We start from the raw sequence: 24,096 nt of genomic DNA, 5'->3' as shown, positions 1-24,096 counted from the left end.
CACTCCAGCCTGAGCAAGAGAAGACCCAGTCTCCAAAAAAAAGCCCCCCAAAAATGTTGAAAATGATGACAGATCCTTTACTAGCACCTCTTACATGCCCGAGCAGTGAACTTACATCATCTTTCACAAACAGAGAAACTGAAGCTCATTCAGATTAGGTAATTTATGTGAAGACACAGATAAACCCCTCCCAGCACCTGAGTCTCGGCGCAATCGGGATGCTTCGCAGCGGGGCAGGGGCAGGGCCCGGAGCCACCGCCATGGCAGCACGGGGGAACGACGGACTCGGGGAAGCCCAGCTTGGCCCTTCAAGTCCCGGGCCCAGCAAGGGCCAGGACCCTCCCTCCCTCCCTGCAACCGGTCCCCAAACTCGCTGAATGAAGCTCATTCAGATTAGATAATTTATCTGAAGACACACGGTTAGTAAAAGGCAGAACGCAGGTTTGTATTCCGAAGCCCTTTTGTTCTTTTCCACACATTATTATGGACTCCCTAACAGTAATCCTTGTAATTTTAAATGAACATACACCATAGTTCTTGTCCTGAACACCGAGAGACGTTGGTTCACGGAGGTAAGAAAGTTAACGCATCCCGCTGCGTCCCCTCCACCGCCGCGCACCCCGTCTCGCAGCTGGCATGGTGTTTGCTGGTGACAGGAACTCAACCAGCCTCCAGCATCTGGGGATCGGGGTGATATCCTTTGGTCTGGTTTGCAAGAGGACCCGCACGCCTCCAGCTGGGACAGAATTGAAAGGTTCAGAAAGGAAAGCTGGGGAGGTGGGGAAGAAAGAGTGCAAAAGTGACGCTGTGCCAGGGTCTCCAGGGCCAAGCAGCCCCGGGCCAGGCGTCGCACTCTGAGCTGCGCAAACGCGTGGGGCGGTGCGTCTCCGGATCCGGAAGTTGTCTCTGCCCTCACCAAACATGGCGGCCCCGGCGCCGCTCGCCCGCCTCTCGTAACCAATGGAACCGCGGCGGTCGGCTGATTCACGCAGGCGGTCTCTGCTCTACGCTCTCTGATGCAACGCGGGAGTCGCGGAAACTGTTGGTGCACGTCGGGGTGTTAAGACGTCGGCGGTATTGCAGTCTATGTCCTTGGAGGTGACCAGGGCCACTGCAGGCATGGTGCTAGGTGGGTGAGACTCGGTGTGTGGCGCGGTGTTCCCTGCCTGGGGCAGGAACTCTGCTCCATCCGGGTTCCGGCGCTTTCCTTAGTGCGTACTAGAGTGGGCGCCCCGCGAATGTTTGGGGACCGATTGCAGGGAGGAAGGGAGGGTCCTGGCCCTTGCTGGGCCCGGGACTTGAAGGGCCAGGCCCGGCTTCCCCGAGTCCGTCGTTCTCCCGGGCTGCAATGGCGATGGCTCCGGGCCCTGCCCCTGCCCCGCTGCGAAACGTCCCGATTACGCTGAGACTCAGGCGCTGGGAGGGGTTCAGACACAGGGTAGCCCCTACTCCTGCAGATCTTCAAAGTGATCGTCAGGAAGAGGCTTTAGGATTCCAGTTGTTTTTCTCCCAGCCTCATTTTTTTATTGAGGTTTCCGGGGAGACCATACTGTGCAGTAGGAAAAAAAAAAAAAAAGAGACCTGGATGGATGTCACTGTTCAGACCTACTAGTTGTGAGGCCTGAAATTTTCCAACCTCAGAGCTTCTGTTTCCTTTGAAGATCAGAGGGAGCTGGTGTTTATTTGCCATCTCTACAAAAACTGGCACTGGGATATCTGATTTGTATGTGTTATTTTATTTCATCCTCAGTACAGCCTTTGAAGATGGGGATTGTTTTTCTTATTTTATAGATAAAGAAATAAGCTCAGAAAGGCTAAGTGAATTCTACAGAGTCACCCTTCCTTTTAAAGTACAAAATCCCAGACTCCAGCGTATGTCTGACCAACTTCAAAGCCCTTGTTTTATTTTTGGGTGCCCAAGTGGATAGAATAAATATCACAAAGTGAAATGATCAGAGTTCATTTTGAAAACCTGGATTGTTAACTAATGTTTTTATGAGATAGATGTTATTGAAATGGAGTGGGGAAATAATTAGGATATTAATTTCTTATGGACCTCAGTAATTTTTACTAATCGATGCTTGTTCTGTTTACAAAGGTAAGGAATGAATAAAGTAGTAAGGTGACCAATAGTTAATGGCCAGACCACAACTTACCCTCATTTTGTCAAACAGCAGAGCTGTACGTCTCTGACCGAGAGGGAAGCGATGCCACGGGAGATGGAACCAAGGAGAAACCATTTAAAACTGGTCTAAAGGTAGAGTCTCTTCTCATTAGGAAAATGAGACTGCATTTATTAATGACTTATGTCAATTATCGTGTGACTTGTCAAGAACTTAATTTCAAACCCTGAGTTCCAAAGAGAATTTTCAGAAAAGGGAAAGTAAGGAATGTGTACAGATATGTGACTTTAAGATTGTTAGATGATCAAAGTCTAAACTTACTTTAACGTTTTAAAAAAAGGTATCTTCTTTTTTACCACATGGCATTGCTTCTTGGAATCTTTCTCTCCAATGAGTCAGATTGCTGGATTTTCAATTCTTGTAAAGATAAAAGTTATCTTTCCTCAGTCACAGTGAGCTCATGACCAGGGGGCTCCTGAGAGGGCTTTTGGTGAATTTACCACAATTCAGAGTGTGATCCTGAGATTTGACTCCAAGACCTGGTTTATACCAGCACACCAAGAATGGATTCTTGGAGCTGACTCATGACTTAGAGCTTAAAGCTAGAATGCCAATTTATTAATGTGCAATTATTTCTCAGGATCTAGAATCTTTGAATGAGTTTAGCTCATTCTCAAAGAGGTTTGTCAAGAGCTTGGACTCAGGCCAGGTGCAGTGGCTCACACCTATAATCTCAACACTTTGGGAGGCTGGGGCAGGTTGATCACTTCAGTCCAAGAGTATGAGACCAGCTTGGGCAACTTGGTGAAATCCTGTCTCTATAAGAAACATAAAAATTAGCCTGGCATGATGGCGCATGCCTGTGGTCTCAGCTACTCCAGAGACTGAGGTGGGAGGCTTGCTTTAGCCTGGAAGGTGGAGGTTGCAGTGAGCCATGATTGTGCCACTGCACTCTAGCCTGAGACCCTGTCTCAAAAGTAAAAAAAAAGGAGGGGCTTGGACTCACAACGTGGGTGTTAGGTAGTTGATTGTATCAGGGTAAAGTGTGGCCTAAGACAACCTTCTTAAAATAGACCATGGACTTGGCTGTTGAACTCATATGCTAGAATCCATTGGCTACAACTGCCACATAAGGAAGATGGTTAAAAGTTCCTTCCTTGGGTCTGGGCTTTGGTGCCTCAGGTCTGTAATCCCAGCACTTTGGGAGGCTGAGACTGGGGGATTGCTTGAGCCCAGAAGTTTGAGAACAGCCTGAGCAACATGGTAAGACCCTCATCTCTACAAAAAATTTAACTTCTTAAAACTTTTTAAATAAATTTAATTTAAAAAATAAAGATAGGATATTAACGCTCCCAAAGTGCTGGGATTATAGGAGTGAGCCATCACACCCCGCCAACTACAAAAAATTAAAAAAAAAAAAAAGATTAGCCAGGCATGGTGATCTGCACCTGTGGCCCCAGCTACTCGGGAGACTGAGATGAGCGTACTATTTCAGCCCAGGAGGTTGAGGCTGCAGTGAGCCATGATTGTGTCAGTGCTTTGCACCCTGGACAGCAACAACAAAAAAGTTTCTTCCTTGAAGTATGTTAGGAAAAGCGGTGCCTTGACCCTCCTTTTTGTGTGCCTCCCTTTTGTTAACTGTGTTACAACATTTATAGTTACTATCAAGTCCTTCTAACCTGGGAGCATTCTCCTCTCTCCTCTTTTAGATCATACCATATGGTTATACTTTGGTGTGTCATACATGGGTACTTGTTTTTAATTTTATTTTTTTTTCTGAGACAGGATCTTACTTTGTTGCCCAGGCTGGAATGCAGTAGCACCATCATGGCTTACTGCAGCTTCAACCCTGGGCTTAAGGGATCCTCCCACCTCAGCATTCCAAGTAGCCCAGACCACAGGGGCATGTTACCACACCCAGTTAATTTGTTTCTTATTTGTAGATACGAGGTCTACAAATGTTGTCCAGGCTGGACTTAGACTCCTGGGCTTAAGCAATCCTGCTGCCTTGGCCTCCCAAAGTGCTGGGGCTACAGGTGTGAGCCACCACTCCTGTCTGGGTTTTACTTTTTAACCGCTCTTAAGGGGAAATCTTTCATTTCTACATTGTTGGTTGCCTCATTTTGCAGCTCCCAAAAACTGACAACACTGTTTAGATGAACATTTGCAGAATGTCGCTCTTAACAAAAGTGTAGCGTTCTGATTTGGGAACTGATAGTTTGGCTCTTTCAATTTCAGTGATACAAAAGGAGGGATCAGTACAGACTGTCGGGTAGTAAGTGAATTCTGAATGACTTACATGTATTCATGGGACCTTCTCTCTTGGTTTTGCATTTTAGTCAGTGGCTATCTTTTTTTTTTTTTTTTGAGACAGACTTTTGTTCTTCTTGCCCAGGCTGGAGTGCAGTGGTGTGATCTCGGCTCACTGCAACCTCTGCCTTCTGGGTTCAAGCAGTTCTCCCTGCCTCAGCCTTCTGAGTAGCTGGGATTACAGGCACCCGCCACCATGCCTGGCTAATTTTTTTTTAATATTATTATTATTTCTAGTAGAGATGGTGTTTCACCATTTTGGCCGGGCTGGTCTCGAACTCTTGACCTCAGGTGATCCACTCACCTTGCCTCCTAAAGGCTGGGATTACAGGCGTGTGCCACTGCACCCAGCCCCTACATGTATTCTTACAATGTCTAGTTGTTAAAAGGATGGACTATTAAATGTTTCCTTTTTTTTTTCTTTTTCTGAGAAGGAGTCTTGCACTGTCGCCCAGGCTGGAGTGCAGTGGTACAATCTCAGTCCACTGCAACCTCTGCCTCCCGGGTTTAAGAGATTCTTTTTGCCTCGGCCACCCGAGTGGCTGAGACTACAGATGTGTGCCATGACGCCTGGCCAGTTTTTGTATTTTTAGTAGAGATGGAGTTTCATCATATTGGCCAGGCTGGTCTTGAACTCCTGACCTCATGATCCGCCCACCTCGACCTCCCAAAGTGCTAGGATTACAGGCGTGAGCCACCACGCCTAGCCTTTGAATGTTTTCAAAAGATCCAGATTCCCTCTTTCTCTGCAGCAGTCATGGAGCTGAGAAAAAGTCCGTTTTTATAGGCTGCAGATCTTGCAACAAGAGAATAATTCATTGCATTTCTTGTTTGATTTAATAACTTGGAAGAGATTTCGAAAGATTATTTGAGGCTTTAAAGTATTCATCTTTTATATACTTTCAACTATGTTTTGAAAACCACAAACGATAAACTATCCCATGATATGTAACACAGCAATGCCTGATATGTTCCATTGTTGCAAAGAGGTATTCTACAGTGTGGGAATTTTTCAGATTAAATGAGTTTAGCTTTTTTTTTTTTTTTTTTTTTTTTTTTGAGACGGAGTCGCACAGGCTGGAGTGCAGTGATGCGATCTTGGTTCACTGCAAGCTTCACTTCATGCCATTCTCCTGCCTCAGCCTCCCAAGTAGCTGGGACTACAGGCACCTGCCACCACGCCTCACTAATTTTTTATATTTTTAGTAGAGACGGGGTTTCACTGTGTTGGCCAGGATGGTCTCAATCTCCTGATCTTGTGATCCTCCTGCCTCGGCCTCCCAAAGTGCTGGGACTACAGGCGCCCGCCACCACGCCTGGTTAATTTTTTGTATTTTTAGTAGAGACGGGGTTTCACTGTGCTAGCCAGGATGGTCTCGATCTCCTGATCTTGTGATCCTCCTGCCTCGGCCTCCCAAAGTGCTGGGATTACAGGTGTGAGCCACCGCACCCAGCCCCTTTTTGTGTTCTTAACCATTGTTTTGTTGAAAGTTTCAAAAATGTCTGACACTTCTCTGATTTCTCACAGAGGGCTACGTTTTAGATGTCACCTGCAGTTGGCTTTTGCTGTCAGGTGTCTCTTCTGTTTTCTGTGTACCTGTGCTGGTTGCTACAGCCACTTAAGATCTGTTGCTTGTAGTCTGCTTGTCCTGGAGAACTGTATAGTGTATGCCCGAACTTGCTGGAATTGTTTGTAAGAGGACCTCAGAGCTTCAGCTTTAACCAGTGTGCTTCTTTTGTTTCTTCTTTTCTTGAGACGGAGTCTTGCTTTGTTGCCCAGGCTGTAGCGCAGTGGCGCGATCTCGGCTCACTGCAAGCTCCGCCTCCCGGGTTCACACCATTCTCCTGCCTCAGCCTCCTGAGTAGCTGGGACTACGGGTGCCCACCACCACACCCAGCTAATTTTGTATATTTTTTTTAGTGGAGATGAGGTTTCACCATGTTAGCCAGGATGATGTCAATCTCCTGACCTTGCCCACCTCAGCCTCCCAAAGTGCTGGGATTACAGGCGTGAACCACCATGCCCAGCCAACCAGTGTGCTTCTTACATGTTCAACCAGTCACTCCGCTGACATCAGCTTTTGGGTGTTGGGGTCTTTATGCTTAGATTGTTCAAGTTGCCTTATACTTGAGATGTTATTTTGATTTTAAGTGTTGTACGATGTTCAAGAACTTTTTTTCTCCTCTCTACCCAAGGCTTTGATGACAGTAGGAAAAGAACCATTTCCTACCATTTACGTAGATTCACAAAAAGAAAATGAGAGGTGGAATGTTATTTCTAAATCACAGTTGAAGAACATTAAAAAGATGTGGCATAGGGAACAAATGAAGAGTGAATCCCGGGAAAAGAAAGAGGTGAGTCCTGAACTTATCACAGTGAACGTTGCTAAAGTTAGAACTCTGGAAACAATGTTAACCAACTGCTTCATCATTAAAATTAGGCAGAAGATAGTTTACGAAGAGAAAAGAACCTGGAAGAAGCAAAGAAGATTACCATTAAAAACGATCCAGGTCTCCCAGAGCCAAAATGTGTAAGTTTATCTTTTCAAATACTGTGGACTTGGCTACATCAGATCATTATTTCTGTGTGTGAGGGACGTGCCATATGGTTTGCTCCTTTACGTTTTGTTTTTACTTTCCTTTTATTTTTTATTTCTTTTTTTTTTTTTTTTTTTTTTGAGACGGAGTCTTGCTCTGCCGCCCAGGCTGGAGTGCAGTGGCCGGCTCTCAGCTCACTGCAAGCTCCGCCTCCCGGGTTCACGCCATTCTCCTGTCTCAGCCTCCCGAGTAGCTGGGACTACAGGCGCCCGCCTCGTCGCCCGGCTAGTTTTTTGTATTTTTTAGTAGAGACGGGGTTTCACCGTATTAGCCAGGATGGTCTCGATCTCCTGACCTCATGATCCGCCCGTCTCGGCCTCCCAAAGTGCTGGGATTACAAGCTTGAGCCACCGCGCCCGGCCTATTTTTTATTTCTTAATTTTAAATTTTAATTTATTTATTTTGAGACGGAATCTCGGTCTGTTGCTCAGGCTGGAATACAGTGGTGCAGTTTCTGCTCACTGCAACCTCTGCCTCCTGGGCTCAAGCGAGCCTCCCAAGTAGCGGGGACCACAGGCATACACCACCACACCTGGCTAACTTTTCTTTCTTTTTAATTTTTGTAGAAACAGTCTCCCATATTGCCCAGGCTGGTTTCAAACTCCTGGGCTCAAGGGATCCTCTCACCTCAGCTTCCCAAAGTGCTGGGAATTCAGGCGTGAGCCACCATGCCTGGCCTACTTCCTTTCAGAAGGGACATAGAGAAATAATGTTTTAGAGTTATGAGGCTAGTTCTTTAGGGGTTCATTTTATTACACAGTTGAGAAAATGCATGTTGAATGAATTCTGTCCCAACTGAATGCCAGCAGATAGGGGACCCAGGCCTGATTGCGCTTCATGATGTTGGTCAAGTGATTTAACCCTCTCTAGTAGTCAGTTTGCTTATAAAATGAAGAGGTTGAAATCCATGATTTTCATGTTTATTTAAATGGAATAAAAGTTTGTGAACTGTGAAATTAGGTTCACTGTTCTTCCTTCTGTTCTTTCTGGATCCCAAATAGATTGCTGGACTATGAATGAAAATGGTTTGATTTCTAGTAGTTCTTATTTTATTTTATTATTTGTTTATTTATGAGACAGAGTTTCGCTGTTGTCACCTGGGCTGGAGTGCAGTGGGGAGATGTCAGCTCATTGCAACCTCCACCTCCCAGATTCAAGTGATCGTCCTGTCTCAGACTCCCAAATAGCTGGGATTACAGGTGCCCGCCACCATGCCTGACTAATTTTTATATTTTTAGTAGAGATGGGGTTTCACCATGTTGGCCAGACTGGTCTCAAACTCCTGACGTCAGGTGATCTGCCCACCTCAGCCTCCCAAAGTGCTGGGATTACAGGCTTGAGCCACCACGCCCAGCCAGATTTCCAGTAGTTCTTACTGCTGATGAATTTTTGTATTATTTCCTTATTGATGGAACTGGGGTTTTTTGGCTACGTTCACCAACCCGTTCCTCTACTCATCTCCTTTCTCCTTCATCCCCCAAATAAAAGAGCCTTTTTAGATACCAGGTTCTGGAAGGTATTGAAGAACTGTGGGGTCACGGAAAAGGCTGTGTGTGGACTGGGATTGTTGCTATTGTGGGACGCAAGTGCTCCACTTATGACAAATGAATTCATTTATTAATTAATTTCATCTAGCAATATCTGAAATGCTTCTGGGTGTTTCTCATTACCAGTTTTACCCTAAGAAAGAAGACTTGAGTTTTTTTTTTTTTGTTTTAAACCACTCCAATACAGTGAAATGAGTTTGGTTTTGGCCTGCAGTAGAGGGTCTGTCTCCGGTTTTGAACCATTTGTGATTTTTAACACTTTACTACCGTCTGTCTAATATTAGTGAAAAAGTTGGTGTGTATAAATGACATTATTGAACAAATGTTACTTATTTCAATTTGACAGGTGAAGATTAGTGCATTAGAAGGATATAGAGGCCAAAGAGTAAAGGTGTTTGGCTGGGTCCACAGGCTGCGTAGGCAAGGTAAATGGCAAAGCTTTTCCTTCTTTCTAATTTTTAAATATCCCTGGCCTTAGATGAAGAAAAACAAAGATATGCAGGGGGTTTTTTCTCCCTTTTTTTTGAGACAGAGTCTCACTTTGTTGCCCAGGCTGGAGTACAGTTGTGCTATCTTGGCTCACTGCAACGTCCGCCTCTCAGATTCAAGCAATTCTCCTGCCTCAGCCTCCTGAGTAGCTGAGATTACAGGTACCTGCCACCACACCTGGCTGATTTTTGTAATTTTAGTAGAGACAGTGTTTCACCATGTTGGCCAGTCTGGTCTGGAACTCCTGGCCTCATGTGATCCACCATCTTGGCCTCCCAAAGTGCTGAGATTACAGGTATGAGCCATTACGCCTGGCCCTTCTTTTTTTTTTTTTGGTATACTGGCTAGAACTCCCCCCAGCCATCCTGCTGCCTCAGCCTGAGCAGCTGGGATTACAGGCACATAGCACCTCACCTGGCTTTAAAGGATAGAGTGATTTATATCTTAAATTTGTTCTTGTTTAAAATGACTATTGAAAATATAAAAATTTTTAAATGCTATTTTAACAGTTAAACAGTTAAACACTGTAGCATCACTCAGTGATGAAGACGTGTCCAGTAAATATTTGTCAAGTATTTGTCAAATTGGGAGGATCGCTTGAGCCCAGGAGGCAGAGGTTGCAGTGAGCAGAAACTGCACCACTGCACTCCAGCCTGAGCAAGAGAGCGAGAAAGGAGATGAGTAGAGGAAGGGGCTGGTGAATGTAGCCAAAAAACACCAGCTCCATCACTAAGGAAATAATAGAAAAATTCATCAGCAATAAGAACTACTGGAAATCTGGCTGGGCGTGGTGACTCAAGCCTATAATCCCAGCACTTTGGGAGGCTGAGGTGGGCAGATCACCTGAGGTCAGGAGTTTGAGACCAGTTTTAATTACTTAGGGAAAACCAAGGGGTGTGACATATAGGAAGTTTACATCTGAGTCATATGGCCAAAACTTGGCCATAGTTTTGACTCTTAAAAACAGTGTATTTGCATTCTCCCTTGGTTCTGACATTTTGTTTCCTCTTTCTCTTTTTGTTATATATTTTATAATATATAAACATTATTGTTTTACTATTTATTATAAGGGTTTAGCAAATCTTTCATTAAAAAGTGGGATGGGCCAGGTGCGGTGACTCATACCTGTAATTCCACTACTTTGGGAGGCCAAGGTGGGTGGATCGCCTGAGGTCAGGAGCTCAAGACCAGCCTGGTCAACATGGTGAAATCTTGTCTCTACTAAAAATACAAAAATTAGCCGGGTGTGGTTGTGGGCACCTGTAATCCCAGCTACTCGAGAGGCTGAGGCAGGAGAAGCACTTGAACCTGGGAGGCGGAAGTTGCAGTGAGCCGAGATCATGCCATTGTACTCCAGCCTGGGCAACAAAAGCGAAACTCCATCTGAAAAAAAAAGCGGCAAGGAGGGGACAAAAAATACAAATAAATGTTTTAAGTGGATTTCAGTAATGAACCTTTGGGACATAAATAAGAAAAAGTGATTTTGTTCAAGAACATTTATGCATCACCCACTGAGTACACAGTACTACACCAGACATTGCAGGGGATTCAAAGGTGGATAAGGCGTAATGCCTTAACTCATGTTGCCTTCTGTCTTGCTTTCACCTGGTTGTGTGTATCTTGGGGATCATGTAGGATTTGAAAGTCCAATACATTGAAAATAAAATATTTTACAGATACTGAGTAGTGGTATGACCAGTGGGTACTTCATGGTCAGGGAGCCATGTGGGAGGTCTGAACTTCAGTGTTTAACCTTGGAGTTTCCTTTGGATAAGATTAAGTCATGGCTGGGTGCAATGGCTCACACCTGTAATCTCAGCACTTTGGGAGCCTGAGGTAGGAGGACTGCTTGAGTCCAGGAGCTTGAGACCAGTCTGGGCAACACAGTGAGACCCCTATCACTACGAAATAATTAGCCAGGTGTGGTGGCATGTGCCTGTAGTCCCAGCTATCTAGGAGGGTAAGGTGAGAGGTTTGCTGGAGCCCAGGAGGCTGCTGTGAGCTGTGATTGTGCCACTGCACTCTAGCCTGAGTGACCAAGTGAGACCCTATCTTTAAAATTATATATATATATATATATATATATATATAAAATTTGGTGCCTTGAGAACAGTCTGCCTAAATTATTATTTCTCATTTTTAGGAAAGAATTTAATGTTTCTGGTGTTGCGAGATGGTACGGGTTATCTTCAGTGTGTCTTGGCGGATGAGTTGGTAAATATTTTCTCTTACTTTTGCCTGAAAATTAGATGTTTTCAGTAGATTCCTTTATTGTTCTGGGAATTCTAGAATCTGTATACATTTATTTAAAATTTTTATTTTGTTGACAATGAATGTCAATAAAATATCACATTGTATACTATAAACATGCAATTTTTATTTCTTTATTATACCTTAATAAGGCTAGGGGAAGAAAACTTTTGTGGAAAATTTCCAGCACAATAAAATATAGAACCATATAAAAAATCCTCAAATGCCCATCACCCAGCTTCTGTAACTACCAGTATATGGCTAATCCTGGTAAGATATTGCCTCCCAGACATCATATCATTTAAATACACATGCTTATGCATCTCTAAGAAAAATAATGTGCCTGGGCATGGTGGCTCACACCTGTAATCTCAACACTTTGGGAGGCTGAAGTGGGCAGATTGCTTGAGCCCAGGAATTTGAGACCAGCCTGGCAACATGGTGAAATCCTGTCTCTACAAAAGATACAAAAATTAGTCAGGTATGGTGGTGCATATCTGTAGTCTCAGCTACTCAGGAGGCTGAGGTGGGAGGATGGCTTGAGCCAGGAAGGCAGAGGTTGCAGTGAGCCAAGATAATGCCACCACCCTCCAGCCTAGGCAACAGAGTGAAACCTTGTCTTAAAAAAAAAAAAGAAAGAAGGAAAGATAATATAGTCACCTACTATTATCACACCCTCCACCAAATTAATACAACTCCTAAATATGATCTAATATCCAGATTCTTACCAGTTCATACTGCCTTTTTATAGTTGGTTGATTTGAATGAGGATTCTAACAAGATTAACATGCTGCATTTAGTAATATGACTTTGAAATTTTCTTTGTAACTCTGCTGCTCCCTTTGCATGCTCTTTTCTTTTGCCCCTCACCCACCCATTAATATAGATTTCTTGGGAAAACCCTGGTGGATTGTCCTGTGGAACTTCTCACATTCTGGATTTGGTTGGTTGCATCCTTGTGGTGGTCTTTAGCATGTTCTTCTAGTCTCTGTATTTTTTATAAATTGGAGGTTGGAGGTTAAGTCTGATTAGGTTCAGTTTTTTGGCACAACTACTTCTTGGGCAAAGCTACATTCTTTTAGTTGCATCACGTCAAGAGGCACGTAAGGTGTTGTCTTTTTTTTTTTTTTTATTTGAGACAGATTCTTGCTCTGTCACCCATGCTGGAGTGCAGTGGCATGATCTCAGCTTAGTGCAACCTCTGCCTCACAGATTCAAGTGATTCTCTTGCCTCAGCTTCCCGAGTAGCTGGGACTACAGGCATATGCCACCACACCCAGCTATTTTTTTTTGTTTTTAGTAGAGACAGGTTTTCGCCATATAGGCCATGCTGGTCTTGAACTACTGACCTCAGGTGATCTACCCGCCTCAGCCTCCCAAAGTGCTGTGATTACAGGCGTGAGCCACTATGCCTGGCCGGTTGTCTTTTTTATGACTAGTGGGTTCAGGTGTTGGCAGCCTGACTTCTTCTTTTTAGAGTTCCCCATCAATTTTTTCCTAATGACTTCAGTAAGAAGTGATTATAGTGTAGATGGGCTCTGTATGGTTTTTGTTTGTTTGTGTGTTGTTTTGAGACACAGGGTTTCTCAAAAAGAGTACAGTGGCGTCATCATAGCTCATTGCAGCCTCGACTTCCCAGGCCCAAGCAATTCTCCCATCTCAGCCTCCCGAGTAGTTAGGACTATAGGCAAGAACCACCACACCCAGCTAATTTTTATTTATCTCTCACTTTGTTGTCCAGGCTGGTTTTGAACTCCTGGGCTCCAGTGAGCCTCCCACCTCAGCCTCCCAAAGTGTTGGGATTACAGGCATGAGTCACTGTGCCCAACCTGTATGTTACTTTAATAGTCTAGATTTTTATAAATAAATAAATAAACTGTCCAGATATTTTTAAGTGATGTGGATCAGTGTTGTTTATTCATATGTATGTAAAGTGTGTATGTACATGTATATGTTTATATTTACATGTATATGTGTATATATAGATAAACCTCTGTCTTCCACAAAAATAGCTATATTTTAATATTAATAATATGTGGCCATCTCACTCTTTATTTTACTAGTATTTGATCAGATAACTTGTTTGTCAATAATCCCTTTGATTTTCTATATGGTAGAATTTTTAAATCAATGTAAATAACTAAAGTTGAGCTTTGATCTTTTTATAGTGTCAGTGCTACAATGGAGTACTGTTGTCCACGGAGAGCAGTGTTGCAGTGTATGGAATGCTAAATCTTACCCCAAAGGGCAAGCAGGTGAGTGGATTGAGTTTCGCACTGGGTGAATGAATAGTTTGTTTATTGGTTTGTTTTCCAGTGTCTTGGGTTGTACATTTGGCATATGTATTAGGGTTCTTCCGAGGGACAGAGCTGGTAGGATAGATGTATATATGAAAGGGAGTTTTTAAGGAGAATTCGCTCAGAAGATCACAAGATGAAGTCCCACGATAGGCCATCTGCAAGCTGTGGAGCAAGGAAGCCAGTAGTGGCTGAGTCCAAGTTCAAAAGTCTCAAAAGTAGGGAAGCGGACAGGGCAGCCTTCAGTCTGTGGCCGAAGGCCCAAGAGCCCCTGGCAGAGTACTAGTGTAAGTCCGAGAGTCCACAAGCTGGAGAACTTGGAGTCTGATGTTCGATGACAGGAAGCATCCAGCATGGAAGAAAGATGAAGGCCAGAAGACCTAGCAGGTCTACACTTCCACCTTCTTCCTCCTGCTCTTTCTAGTGAGGCTGGTAGCCAACTGGGTGAGGCCCACCCACACTGTGGGTGGGTCTGCCTCTCCCAGACCACTGACTTAAATGTTCATCTTCTCTGGCAACACCCAGATACACCCAGAAAATACTTTGTATCCTTCATTCCAATCAAGTTGACACTTAATATTAACCATCACAGCATATAAATACAATAAATGTGAAGTACATGTCATATTCCGTATGCCTTTTTCAGTGAAATATGTACATTATACAACTCGTGATAAAAAGAATACAATGATTTCCAGCCTTACAGAGTTCCTGAATCATCCTCATGGGCTGTAGATATATGAATTACTTTTCAGCCAGATGGAAATAAAAACTTAACAACCCACCTAAAAATTTTCAGAGAATTTCTTAATAAAATTTGAGAGCCTGTTTTTTTTGTTTTTGTTTTTTTTTTTTTTTGAGACAGAGTTTCGCTGTTGTTGCCCAGGCTGGAGTGCAATGGCACGATCTCCACTCACTGCAACCTCTGCCTCCTGGGTTCAAGCGATTCTTCTGCCTCAGCTTCCCAAGTAGCTAGGATTACAGGCATGCACCCCCATGTCTGGCTAATTTTGTATTTTTAGTAGACACAGGATTTCTCCATTTGGTCAGGCTGGTCTCGAACTCCCAACCTCAGATGATCCACCCACCTCAGCCTCCCAAAGTGCTGGGATTACAGGTGTGAGCCGCCGCATCTGGCCAAATAAAGTGGTTTTTATGGCACCAGGATAATTATATGTTCCATATATGTGGCTTTTAAAATGAATTGCTTTCTAATGAAATTATTAGGGAGAATTTGAATTTTTACTATATATATGTTTCAAAGATAAACAGCTTTTAATAAAACCTTTGCATTTTAGAAGTTAATATGTGCAAGTACGTTAACTTAAAGTAGGTGAGTAAGGCTGGGCGTGGTGGCCCATGCCTGTAATCCTAGCACTTTGGGAGGTTGAGGAGGTGAATTGCCTGAGCTCAGGGGTTTGAGACCAGCCTGGGCAACTTGGCGAAACCCTGTCTCAACTAAAAATACAAAAAATTAGCCAGATGTGGTGGTGTGCGCCTGGAAACCTCAGCTACTCGGGAGGCTAAGGCATGAGAATTGCTTGAACCCAGGAGGCAGAGGTTGCAGTGAGCTGAGATTGTGCCACTGCACTCCAGCCTGAACAAGAGTGAGACTCCATCTCAAAAAATAAATAAATAAATAAAAATAAAGTAGATGAGTAGAAGCTGGAAAAATATATTAGCATGTTAACAGTAGTTAGTAGGGACTCCAGGTTGTGGGATTACAATTTATTTTGTAGTTTGTGCATTTGTTTTCTTTTCTTTTTTTTTTTTTTTTGCGATGGAGTCTCGCTCTGTCGCTCAGGCTAGAGTGCAGTGGCGCAGTCTTGGCTCACTGCAACCTCCACCTCCCGGGTTCAAGCAATTCTCCTGCCTCAGCCTCTTGAGTAGCTGGGACTACAGGTGTGCACCACCATGCCTGGCTAGTTTTTTGTATTTTTAGTAGAGATGGGATTTCACCATGTTGGCCAGGGTGGTCTTGATTTCCTGACCTCGTGATCCGCCCACCTCGACCTCCCGAAGTACTGGGATTACAGGTGTGAGCCACCATTCCCAGCCACAAATATCTTTTAAAAATAGAAATGCACAGGCCGGATGTGGTGGCTCACACCTGTAATCCCAGCACTTTGGGAGGCCGAGGCGAGCAGATCACAAGGTCAGGAGATTGAGACCAGTTTTGCCAACACGGTGAAACCCCGTCTCTACTAAATATGCAAAAGTTAGCCAGGTGTGGTGGTGGGCGCCTGTAATCCCAGCTGCTCAGGAGGCTGAGGCAGGAGAATCACTTGAACCCGGGAGGCGGAGGTTGCTGTGAGCTAAGATTGTGCCACTGCACTGCAACCTGGGCGACAGAGTGAGACTCCATCTCAAAAAAAAGATATTTGTGTGTATGTGAGTGTGTATCCAGAAAGAATATTCATAAAAATATCAATATAAAACTAAAATAAGGCTGAGAATTATGAGGTTCTTAAAAATCTCCGCTTACCAAAACTTTGACATAAATTAAAATCCTCAATACTGTTAATTTTTTATTTCCTTTTCCTTCTTTCTCTGGACCCCACTTTTTAAAAATGCAGGCTCCAGGTGGCCATGAGCTGAGTTGTGACTTCTGGGAGCTAATTGGGTTGGCCCCTGCTGGAGGAGCTGACAACCTGATCAATGAGGAGTCTGATGTTGACGTCCAGCTCAACAACAGACACATGATGATCCGAGGAGAAAACATGTCCAAAATCCTAAAAGCGCGATCCATGGTCACCAGGTGCTTTAGAGATCACTTCTTTGATAGGGGGTACTGTGAAGTAAGTATGTGTTCGTCAGCTTTTGCAAACAATACATTTTTTGCCATTTTGAAACTTGAATAGTGGTGCTCACGATAGACATTGATTTACTCCTTCTTTGCATTTGAACAGGTTACTCCTCCATCATTAGTGCAAACACAAGTAGAAGGTGGTGCCACACTCTTCAAGCTTGACTATTTTGGAGAAGAGGCATTTTTGACTCAATCCTCTCAGTTGTACTTGGAGACCTGCCTCCCAGCCCTGGGAGATGTTTTTTGTATTGCGCAGTCATACCGGGCAGAGCAGTCCAGAACACGAAGGCACCTGGCTGAGTATGAAATTGTCTTTTTGTTTTTATTTCTTTTTAGTTCATATCTTTAGAGAAGAAATCTTAGTGTAGGTAAATTATGTCTGTTTAAAAAAACAAAAAACTGATATATTAAGTGGTTAACGGAAGAACATATGACAAAGTTTTGCCACCTTAGATCATAGCTAAGGTCTCTTTTTTCACTTTGACTTGATCTTTTATATATGAAGGAACAAACAGGAAATTGCTACTCAGTGGAGAAGAGGGGAGTCCACAGCTCATTTGCAAAGCTGGGAATTGGTAGCATTGTTGGAATTTTATGGACAACTTCCCGATGTTAAAAGCCTTGCTGGAGGAAAAAACAGTGCAGGAGAAAAGCAGTGCTGAACTAGTGTCTTGTTCTTCAGGTACACTCACGTGGAAGCCGAGTGTCCTTTCCTGACCTTTGACGACCTCCTGAACCGGTTGGAGGACTTGATTTGTGATGTGGTAGATCGAATATTGAAGTCACCTGCAGGGAGCATAGTGTATGAGCTCAACCCGGTAGGTGCAGTGTTTATGGAAAGAAAAAGTCACAGTCCTTTTTTGGAAGACAATGAAGTCGTCATCCTCAGTTTTTGTAGATTTGATGGCTTAGTGAGCTGAAATAAGTGACTAATTATTTTGAAGACTAGAATTTGATGTTAGTCATTGTCAATAATTTTATAATGTTTTCAGTTATGTAAGAAGAGACTCGTTTTGTATTTTAGGAATGTCTACATAGTTTTCTAGTCTGACGTTTTGTGTGTGTGTGTGTGTGTATGTATTTTTTTTTTTTTGAGACAGAGTCTCGCTCTGTCACCCAGGCTGGAGTACAGTGGCATGATCTCTGCTCACTGCATCCTCTGCCTCCCAGGTTCAAGCAATTCTCCTGCCTCAGCCTCCTGAGTAGGTGGGATTACAGGAACCCACCACTACCCCCAGCTAATTTTTGTATTTTTAGTAGAGATGGGGTTTTACCATGTTGGCCAGGCTGGTCCCAAACTCCTGACCTCAAGTGATCTGCCCACCTCAGCTTCCCAAAATGCTGGGATTACAGGCATGAGCCACTACCCCTAACTGAAGTAATATTTTATAATAATAATATTTTATAATAATAGTTTTTTAATGGAAATTTTAGTGTTAATGTTTACATTTATATATATACACATTATATTTTTCCTTTCTTCTATAGAACTTTCAGCCCCCCAAACGGCCTTTCAAACGGATGAACTATTCAGATGCTATCATTTGGCTAAAAGAACATGATATAAAGAAAGAAGATGGAACTTTCTATGAATTTGGAGAAGTATGTATTCCTTTCTCTCATTGTTTCCAAGGTGGGATTGGGCTCCAGTTCTCTTCTTCTGGTTAATGAACTAGTAATGTGGGTGGCATCTGCCTGTCCTCAAATAAATGGTAACAGCAGAACCTGCTTCATGGGGTTGCCTGCAGATTCACTGAGTTAACAGAGTCAGCCTTAGGACAGTGCCTGTTCTGTAGCGTCCAGTAAGTGTGAGTGAATTTCTTTTTTTTTGTTTTTTTTGTTTGTTTGTTTTGAGACAGAGTCTCACTTTGTTGCCCAGGCTAGAATGCAGTGGCATGATCTCGGCTCACTGCAGCCTCTGCCTCCTGGATTCAAGCGATTCTCCTGCCTCAGCCTCCTGAGTAGCTGGGACTACAGGCGTGCACCACCATGCCCAGCTAATTTTATTATTTTTAGTAGAGACAGGGTTTCACCATATTGGCCAGTATGGTCTCGATTTCTTGACCTCGTGATCCGCCCGCCTCAACCTCCCAAAGTGCTGGGATTATAGGCGTGAGCCACTGCTCCTGGCCAAGTGTGAGTTTCTAAGATGCCTTCACGTCTCCTGCTTTGCCTCTTCCCTCTTCCTTCATTGTTCTTCCTTGGCCACAGCTTATAAACTCTCCTTATTCTCTAGGCTGGCAGGAGTGCTTTAGAAGGTTGTGAAGCCTTTGAAATCACATGCAAAATGATGGTATATAGATACATATATTTTTTTTTTCTGGAGAATGTATCTTGTGCTTTTAAAAAGAGGTTCATCCCCTCCCCCAAAACAGTGACTTAAAGCTCCTTAATGTGGAAGGTGAGAAAGAAGATAGCCATTGGTTAAAAATGCAAAACCAAGAGAAAAGGTCTTGGAAAAGGTAGCCTAGTGCCCCAGATAAACTTAGCATTTTGGTTTTGCCTGAGAACCACTCTCCCAGCATGCACTCGGGTTGCAAATTTTCTTTCTTTGGGACAGCGTCTCCATCTGTCGTCCAGGCTGGAATGCATCGGTGCGATCATAGCTGGCTACAACCTTGAACTCCAGAGTTCAAGTGATCCTCCTACATCAGCCTCCAAAAGTGCTGGGATTACAGATGTGAGCCACCATGCCCAGCTAATTTTTTATTTGTAGAGATGGCATCTTCCTATGTTGGCCTAGGCTGGTCTCAAACTCCTTGGCTCAAGCAGTCCTCCTACCCCGGCCTCCCAAAGTGTTGGGATGACGGGCGTGAGCCACCGCATCTGGTTCAAGTTTTCAACACTATGCTAGGCCCTCTTTCCTATGCATTTAACCATTACTTATGTAATATTTGCACATCTAATTGTTTTAGAGTTGAAATGTGTGCAGCTGCTACTAACTACTTTTGGGTTTTAGAAGGAATTAATAGAAACAGTATACTAGGTCTATGTAAAGCACTCTTACTGTTTCTGTGAATTCAGTTTTTTTCTTTTTTAAAGAGATGGAAGTATTGCTTTGTTGACTGGACTGGTCTCAAACTCCCGGCCTCAAGCAATCCTCTCACCTCAGCCACCTGAGTGTTGAGATTATAGCGTTGAGATTATAGACATGAGCCACACTGTATAGTGTTGATATTATAGGTGTGAGCCACACTGTGCCCAGCCTGTGAATTCAGTTTATAATGTATAATGACAAAATTTTGTATTACTTAGTAAAATAGTGTAGTTGAGTGGAAGGAACACAAGCTGTGGAGTCAGAAGCCCCCGCAGGTGGGCTTAGCTCCCACCTCTTTTGTGCTGTGTAACTGAAGACCAGTGACCCCCTCTCAGGTTCCTTATCTCTACCTTGGAAGTAACATCCATTTTGCAAGATTGTGGGGACTATAGGAGCAAAATGCCTAGCCAGGACAATGGCAGGGGGAGCCTGTCAGCATTTACTATACATTGCTATTTCACACACATGAGGACACTAGAGTAGATACATGGCCCTCAGGCTTTTGGGGGTATGAAATAAGACCTGTTTTCCACTAACTAAATCTTATGCAGAACCCCGCTGTGTAAAGCAGATGCAAGCTGAGAGACTAGAGCTCTCCTGCTCATCTCCTGTTGCCTCTTGGCGTCTCCAAGGATGCAAGGGCTCCAGGGCCTGGAGCTTGAAAACAGGTGTGCTGGGTGATTGCTACCTGCTACCTCCATTTCACTTCTTCATTAAACAAATCTATGAGTCTTCTCCAGTTCTCTCAATCCGTTTTTACTGGGACAAGACTTTTCAGTTTTAACTTATGTGTTAACTTTATGTGTGGTTCAGAAGGATGTTTTGAGAGAGAAAGTAATGAGCTTGAGTCATCATCTAACATTGTTTGGCCAACTATTCCAGGTGTGCTTACACTTACCAGTTTGACATTGGTTATTTGTCTTATGATTGTGCCTTTCTGTCATTGAAGGCATAACTGATTGATTACAACAGGAAAGAAGGGCAGATAACAGAGTTTAAAGATTAGTGCCATTAGTAATATACTCTGTGTGTAGATCAATGATGTTCTAGAGCATTCATGATTACCATATGCCTTATGGGACTAAGTGGACCTCATTTGCTTCAGAGCTAGACAAAACGGGCCACTGAGAAAAATACTGAGCTGTGTCTAGTCACAGCTTGAGGCTGGCTTTTGTTTTTGTTTTTTTGATTTTCCTTCGTCAAGCAGCATAGTGCTTGAGATATGCTGTAAAGGGAGACAGATCTTTTACACTTCATTAAATAACTGAGTTTTAAGAATATGTTTATTTCTTTTTGAAAGAAATTATTCTTTACACAAATGTGTATGGGTTAAGGGTAGGTGTGTCTCCTCTACTCTGTTGAATTGATAGGAGGAAGGACTGGTACAGGGTGAAGGAGCTGCTTCTGTCTTGTTGCAATCTAAGTTGTAAATGTTAATGAAGTCTTGTTTAACCTCAGGATATCCCAGAAGCTCCTGAGAGACTGATGACAGACACCATTAATGAACCAATCTTGCTGTGTCGATTTCCTGTGGAGATCAAGTCCTTCTACATGCAGCGATGTCCTGAGGATTCCTGTCTTACTGAATCTGTCAGTTTCTGTTTCAAAGAGTATTCATAATTTTGCTTTTTAAGGGGGTGGGGACTGTCATCTGGAATCAGATACAGCTCATGACAAATATGTCATTCTCTATCTAGAATGACAATATTTAAAGACGTTGGGTTTTTCCCCCTCCCCTGATTGAGGTTGACGTGCTTGGTTAAATTAGAGAAATGTAAATATTTGAATATTACGTAATCATAGTGCCTCCTTTAGCCCTTGGAGCTTAATCGTAATTTTCATTTGAACTCTAGAGCAGTCCTGTGTCTGATCGCTTGAGAGTAATTGTGTATCTTCTTTTCACTTATATTTAAAGGTCGACGTGTTGATGCCCAATGTTGGTGAGATTGTGGGAGGCTCAATGCGTACCTGCGATGCTGAAGAAATAATGGCAGGTTATAAAAGGGAAGGGATTGACCCTGCTCCCTATTACTGGTATACAGATCAGGTAAAACCAATTTTTTAAGCACTCAAAATTTTTTTCACTGTAATCATTCTGTATATATTGACATTTTTAAAAGGGGAGAATTCAGGGTAGTACTTTGGTATTTGAATGAGCTGTATGTGTTCAGCTTCCAGGTTATAATAATGTGGTGTGTAAATATTGCCAGCTTTGTCTTGGCCAAGTTATGTGTTGATTTCATTGGAAAACCTGTTTAACGGCTGGCTTGTTGATTGCAACTGAGTTTTAAAAAATTGATCCTACCAGTATCTAGTACCCTTCTTCATTTTCCTCTCATAAAGAGAGATTATTTTAAAAGTTTTTAAGAATTTCTTCTTTCCAGGGTGGTACTTATTCCCTGGTTGATTTTTCATACCAAATTATTTCATTACACATGGTTCATGAAGGCATAGAGATTAAGTGCTGGGATTACAGGCACAAGCCACTGAATCTGGCCGTAGTTGAATTCTTAACCACAGTGAGCTAACTCCTTTCATGGTGGAAAATCTTAACTACCTCAGATGAAATTTTTAGCTAAGTATTTACTCCTCTTTCTTTTCTTTTCTTTTCTTTTCTTTTCTTTTCTTTTCTTTTCTTTTCTTTTCTTTTCTTTTCTTTCTCTTTCTTTCTTTCTCTTCTCTTCTCTTCTCTTCTCTTCTCTTTCTTTTCTTTTCTTTTCTTTTCTTTTCTTTTCTTTTCTTTTCTTTTCTTTTCTTTCTTTCTTTTCTTTCTTTCTTTCTTTCTTTCTTTCTTTCTTTCTTTCTTTCTTTCTTTCTTTCTTTCTTTCTTTCTTTCTTTCTTTCTTTCTTCTTTCTTTCTTTCTTTTCTTTCTTTTCTTTCTTTTCTTTCTTTTCTTTCTTTCAGAGAAAATATGGCACGTGTCCACATGGAGGATATGGCTTGGGCTTGGAACGATTCTTAACATGGATTCTGAATAGGTATCACATCCGAGACGTGTGCTTATACCCTCGATTTGTCCAGCGCTGCACGCCATAACCAATTTCTCCAGAAGTGTGGAGGAGAGGTTGTGAAAGGAACAGGCTCTTTAAAAAAGAAAACAAAAAGCCGGAATCTTCCTTTTTTTGTTTCATTGGGGTTTTCTCTTTCTGTGTTTCTTTCTACTACTGTTAAAAAGTACCTCAAATCACCTGAACATCGAGATAAGGTTATCATCTTAAGAAAAAATATCTATTATGAAGTTTGGGGGAAATACCTGGCATGAAACTGTAGTTAGGGATACATTCCAGCATTTTATTCACTTTATTCAAGTTATTCATTTTGTTCAAGTTATATGTATATATAATTCAACAATTTTAGATTATGGTGTAAGATATTCCAGTAACTTAATCTATCTGTGCTTTTAAGTGTACCCGGAATTCTTTGATTTATTTTATTGCATTAATGAGTTAAAGCAAAAATCTTGGGGGAAGAAATTGGCAATATGGTGTAAAAATCTGCTCCTATTAGAACACAGTATAATTCAGCAGTAGGCACTAGAATCAAATGATAGTCTTTTGTATCAGTTATTAAACTTTTCTAAGTCTACATAGCTGCTTATAATTCTGAGGCATACAAATTGATATGGAAGAATTTGTAAAAACAGAATTGCCTTAAAGGATTTGAAGTAAGAGCATAATTTTGGGGAGAGTTCTTTAGTGATTCACAATATCCCTCTTAGCATTAGTTTAAGGTAAAGAGGCAGACTGATGTTCCCTCTTTCCTGGTAATTCCTGAGTAATTAAAAATAAATAAGTTCCAAAAGAATTTGTAGCTGGAATCTTAATAACAATTGTCAGTGGCTGTTTGAGTTGCCCCCACCATGTCCTTAGATATAGTCTGTGCTACCTTATTAACTCACAGCAGGCTTACTGAATGGCTTCATTTCAGATTTAGTTGATTTCTCCACCAAATGCATGTCATGTATTCTCAATAGGCCGTATTCCCAGCAGTCAATAAATGAACACCTGTAAAAACTCTTTGCTGACTTAATTTTCTTAAAGCTAAACATCTCTGTCACATTAGTTCATGCTTTTGCAATTATTTTATCTTTTTTATGATGTATATATGTGAAATTAAGTACTACTACTAAATTTAGGTATTGCTAGCATTACATGGTAATGAGAAGGAATGATATTTTAAAATTAGATATGTGGGTCATGGTTACATCTTTTTTGTAATCATTTTTGTGTTACTTTTGGAGACATTAGATTTTATCCTGTTTTGCAATTAAGTGAAATGACAGGTCAAAATGAAGCATTTAGGCCGGGCATGGTGGCTCACACCTGTAATCCCACCACTTTGGGAGACCAAGGTGGGTGCATTACCTGAGGTCAGGAGTCAAGACCAGCCTGGGCAACATGGTAAAACCCCATCTCTACAAAAATTCAAAACTTAGCCAGGCATGATGGTGGGTGCCTGTAATCCCAGTTACCCAGGAGACTAAGGTGGGTGAATCGCTTGAACTCGAGAGGCAGAGCTTGCAGAGAGCCAAGATCGCACCGTTGCACTCCAGCCTGGGCGACAGAGCAAGACTCTGTCTTAAAAAAAAAAAAAAAAAAAAGAAGAAGAAGAAATGAGGCATTTATAATCTATTCG

The 24,096-nt window shown here is 42.5% G+C and overlaps 1 protein-coding gene across 2 annotated transcripts; it reads left to right on the top strand.

Moving 5' to 3' along the window:
* The first annotated feature begins 898 nt into the window (after nucleotides 1–898).
* Nucleotides 899–23,477, top strand: NARS1 (asparaginyl-tRNA synthetase 1). Of its 2 annotated transcripts, none has more exons than XM_030925783.1 (14): nucleotides 899–1,129; nucleotides 2,175–2,257; nucleotides 6,630–6,788; nucleotides 6,875–6,964; nucleotides 8,925–9,003; nucleotides 11,211–11,281; nucleotides 13,486–13,572; nucleotides 16,191–16,412; nucleotides 16,524–16,723; nucleotides 17,106–17,241; nucleotides 17,912–18,025; nucleotides 20,919–21,050; nucleotides 21,376–21,507; nucleotides 22,366–23,477. In XM_030925783.1, exons 1-14 carry the CDS (start codon nucleotides 1,087–1,089, stop codon nucleotides 22,495–22,497), a joined length of 1,680 nt encoding a protein of 559 aa, XP_030781643.1. In that variant the 5' UTR covers nucleotides 899–1,086; the 3' UTR covers nucleotides 22,498–23,477. The 2 variants fall into 2 exon arrangements, with proteins under 2 accessions (XP_030781643.1, XP_030781644.1); XM_030925784.1 differs by having other exon boundaries at nucleotides 960–1,129; nucleotides 2,178–2,257.
* The last annotated feature ends 619 nt before the right edge of the window (nucleotides 23,478–24,096 follow it).

Source organism: Rhinopithecus roxellana, chromosome 21, assembly GCF_007565055.1.
Source record: "Rhinopithecus roxellana isolate Shanxi Qingling chromosome 21, ASM756505v1, whole genome shotgun sequence".
Classification (NCBI taxonomy): Eukaryota; Metazoa; Chordata; class Mammalia; order Primates; family Cercopithecidae; genus Rhinopithecus; species Rhinopithecus roxellana.
Note: the sequence above shows the minus strand (reverse complement) of the source record. Positions and strands in the feature narration are given on the sequence as shown.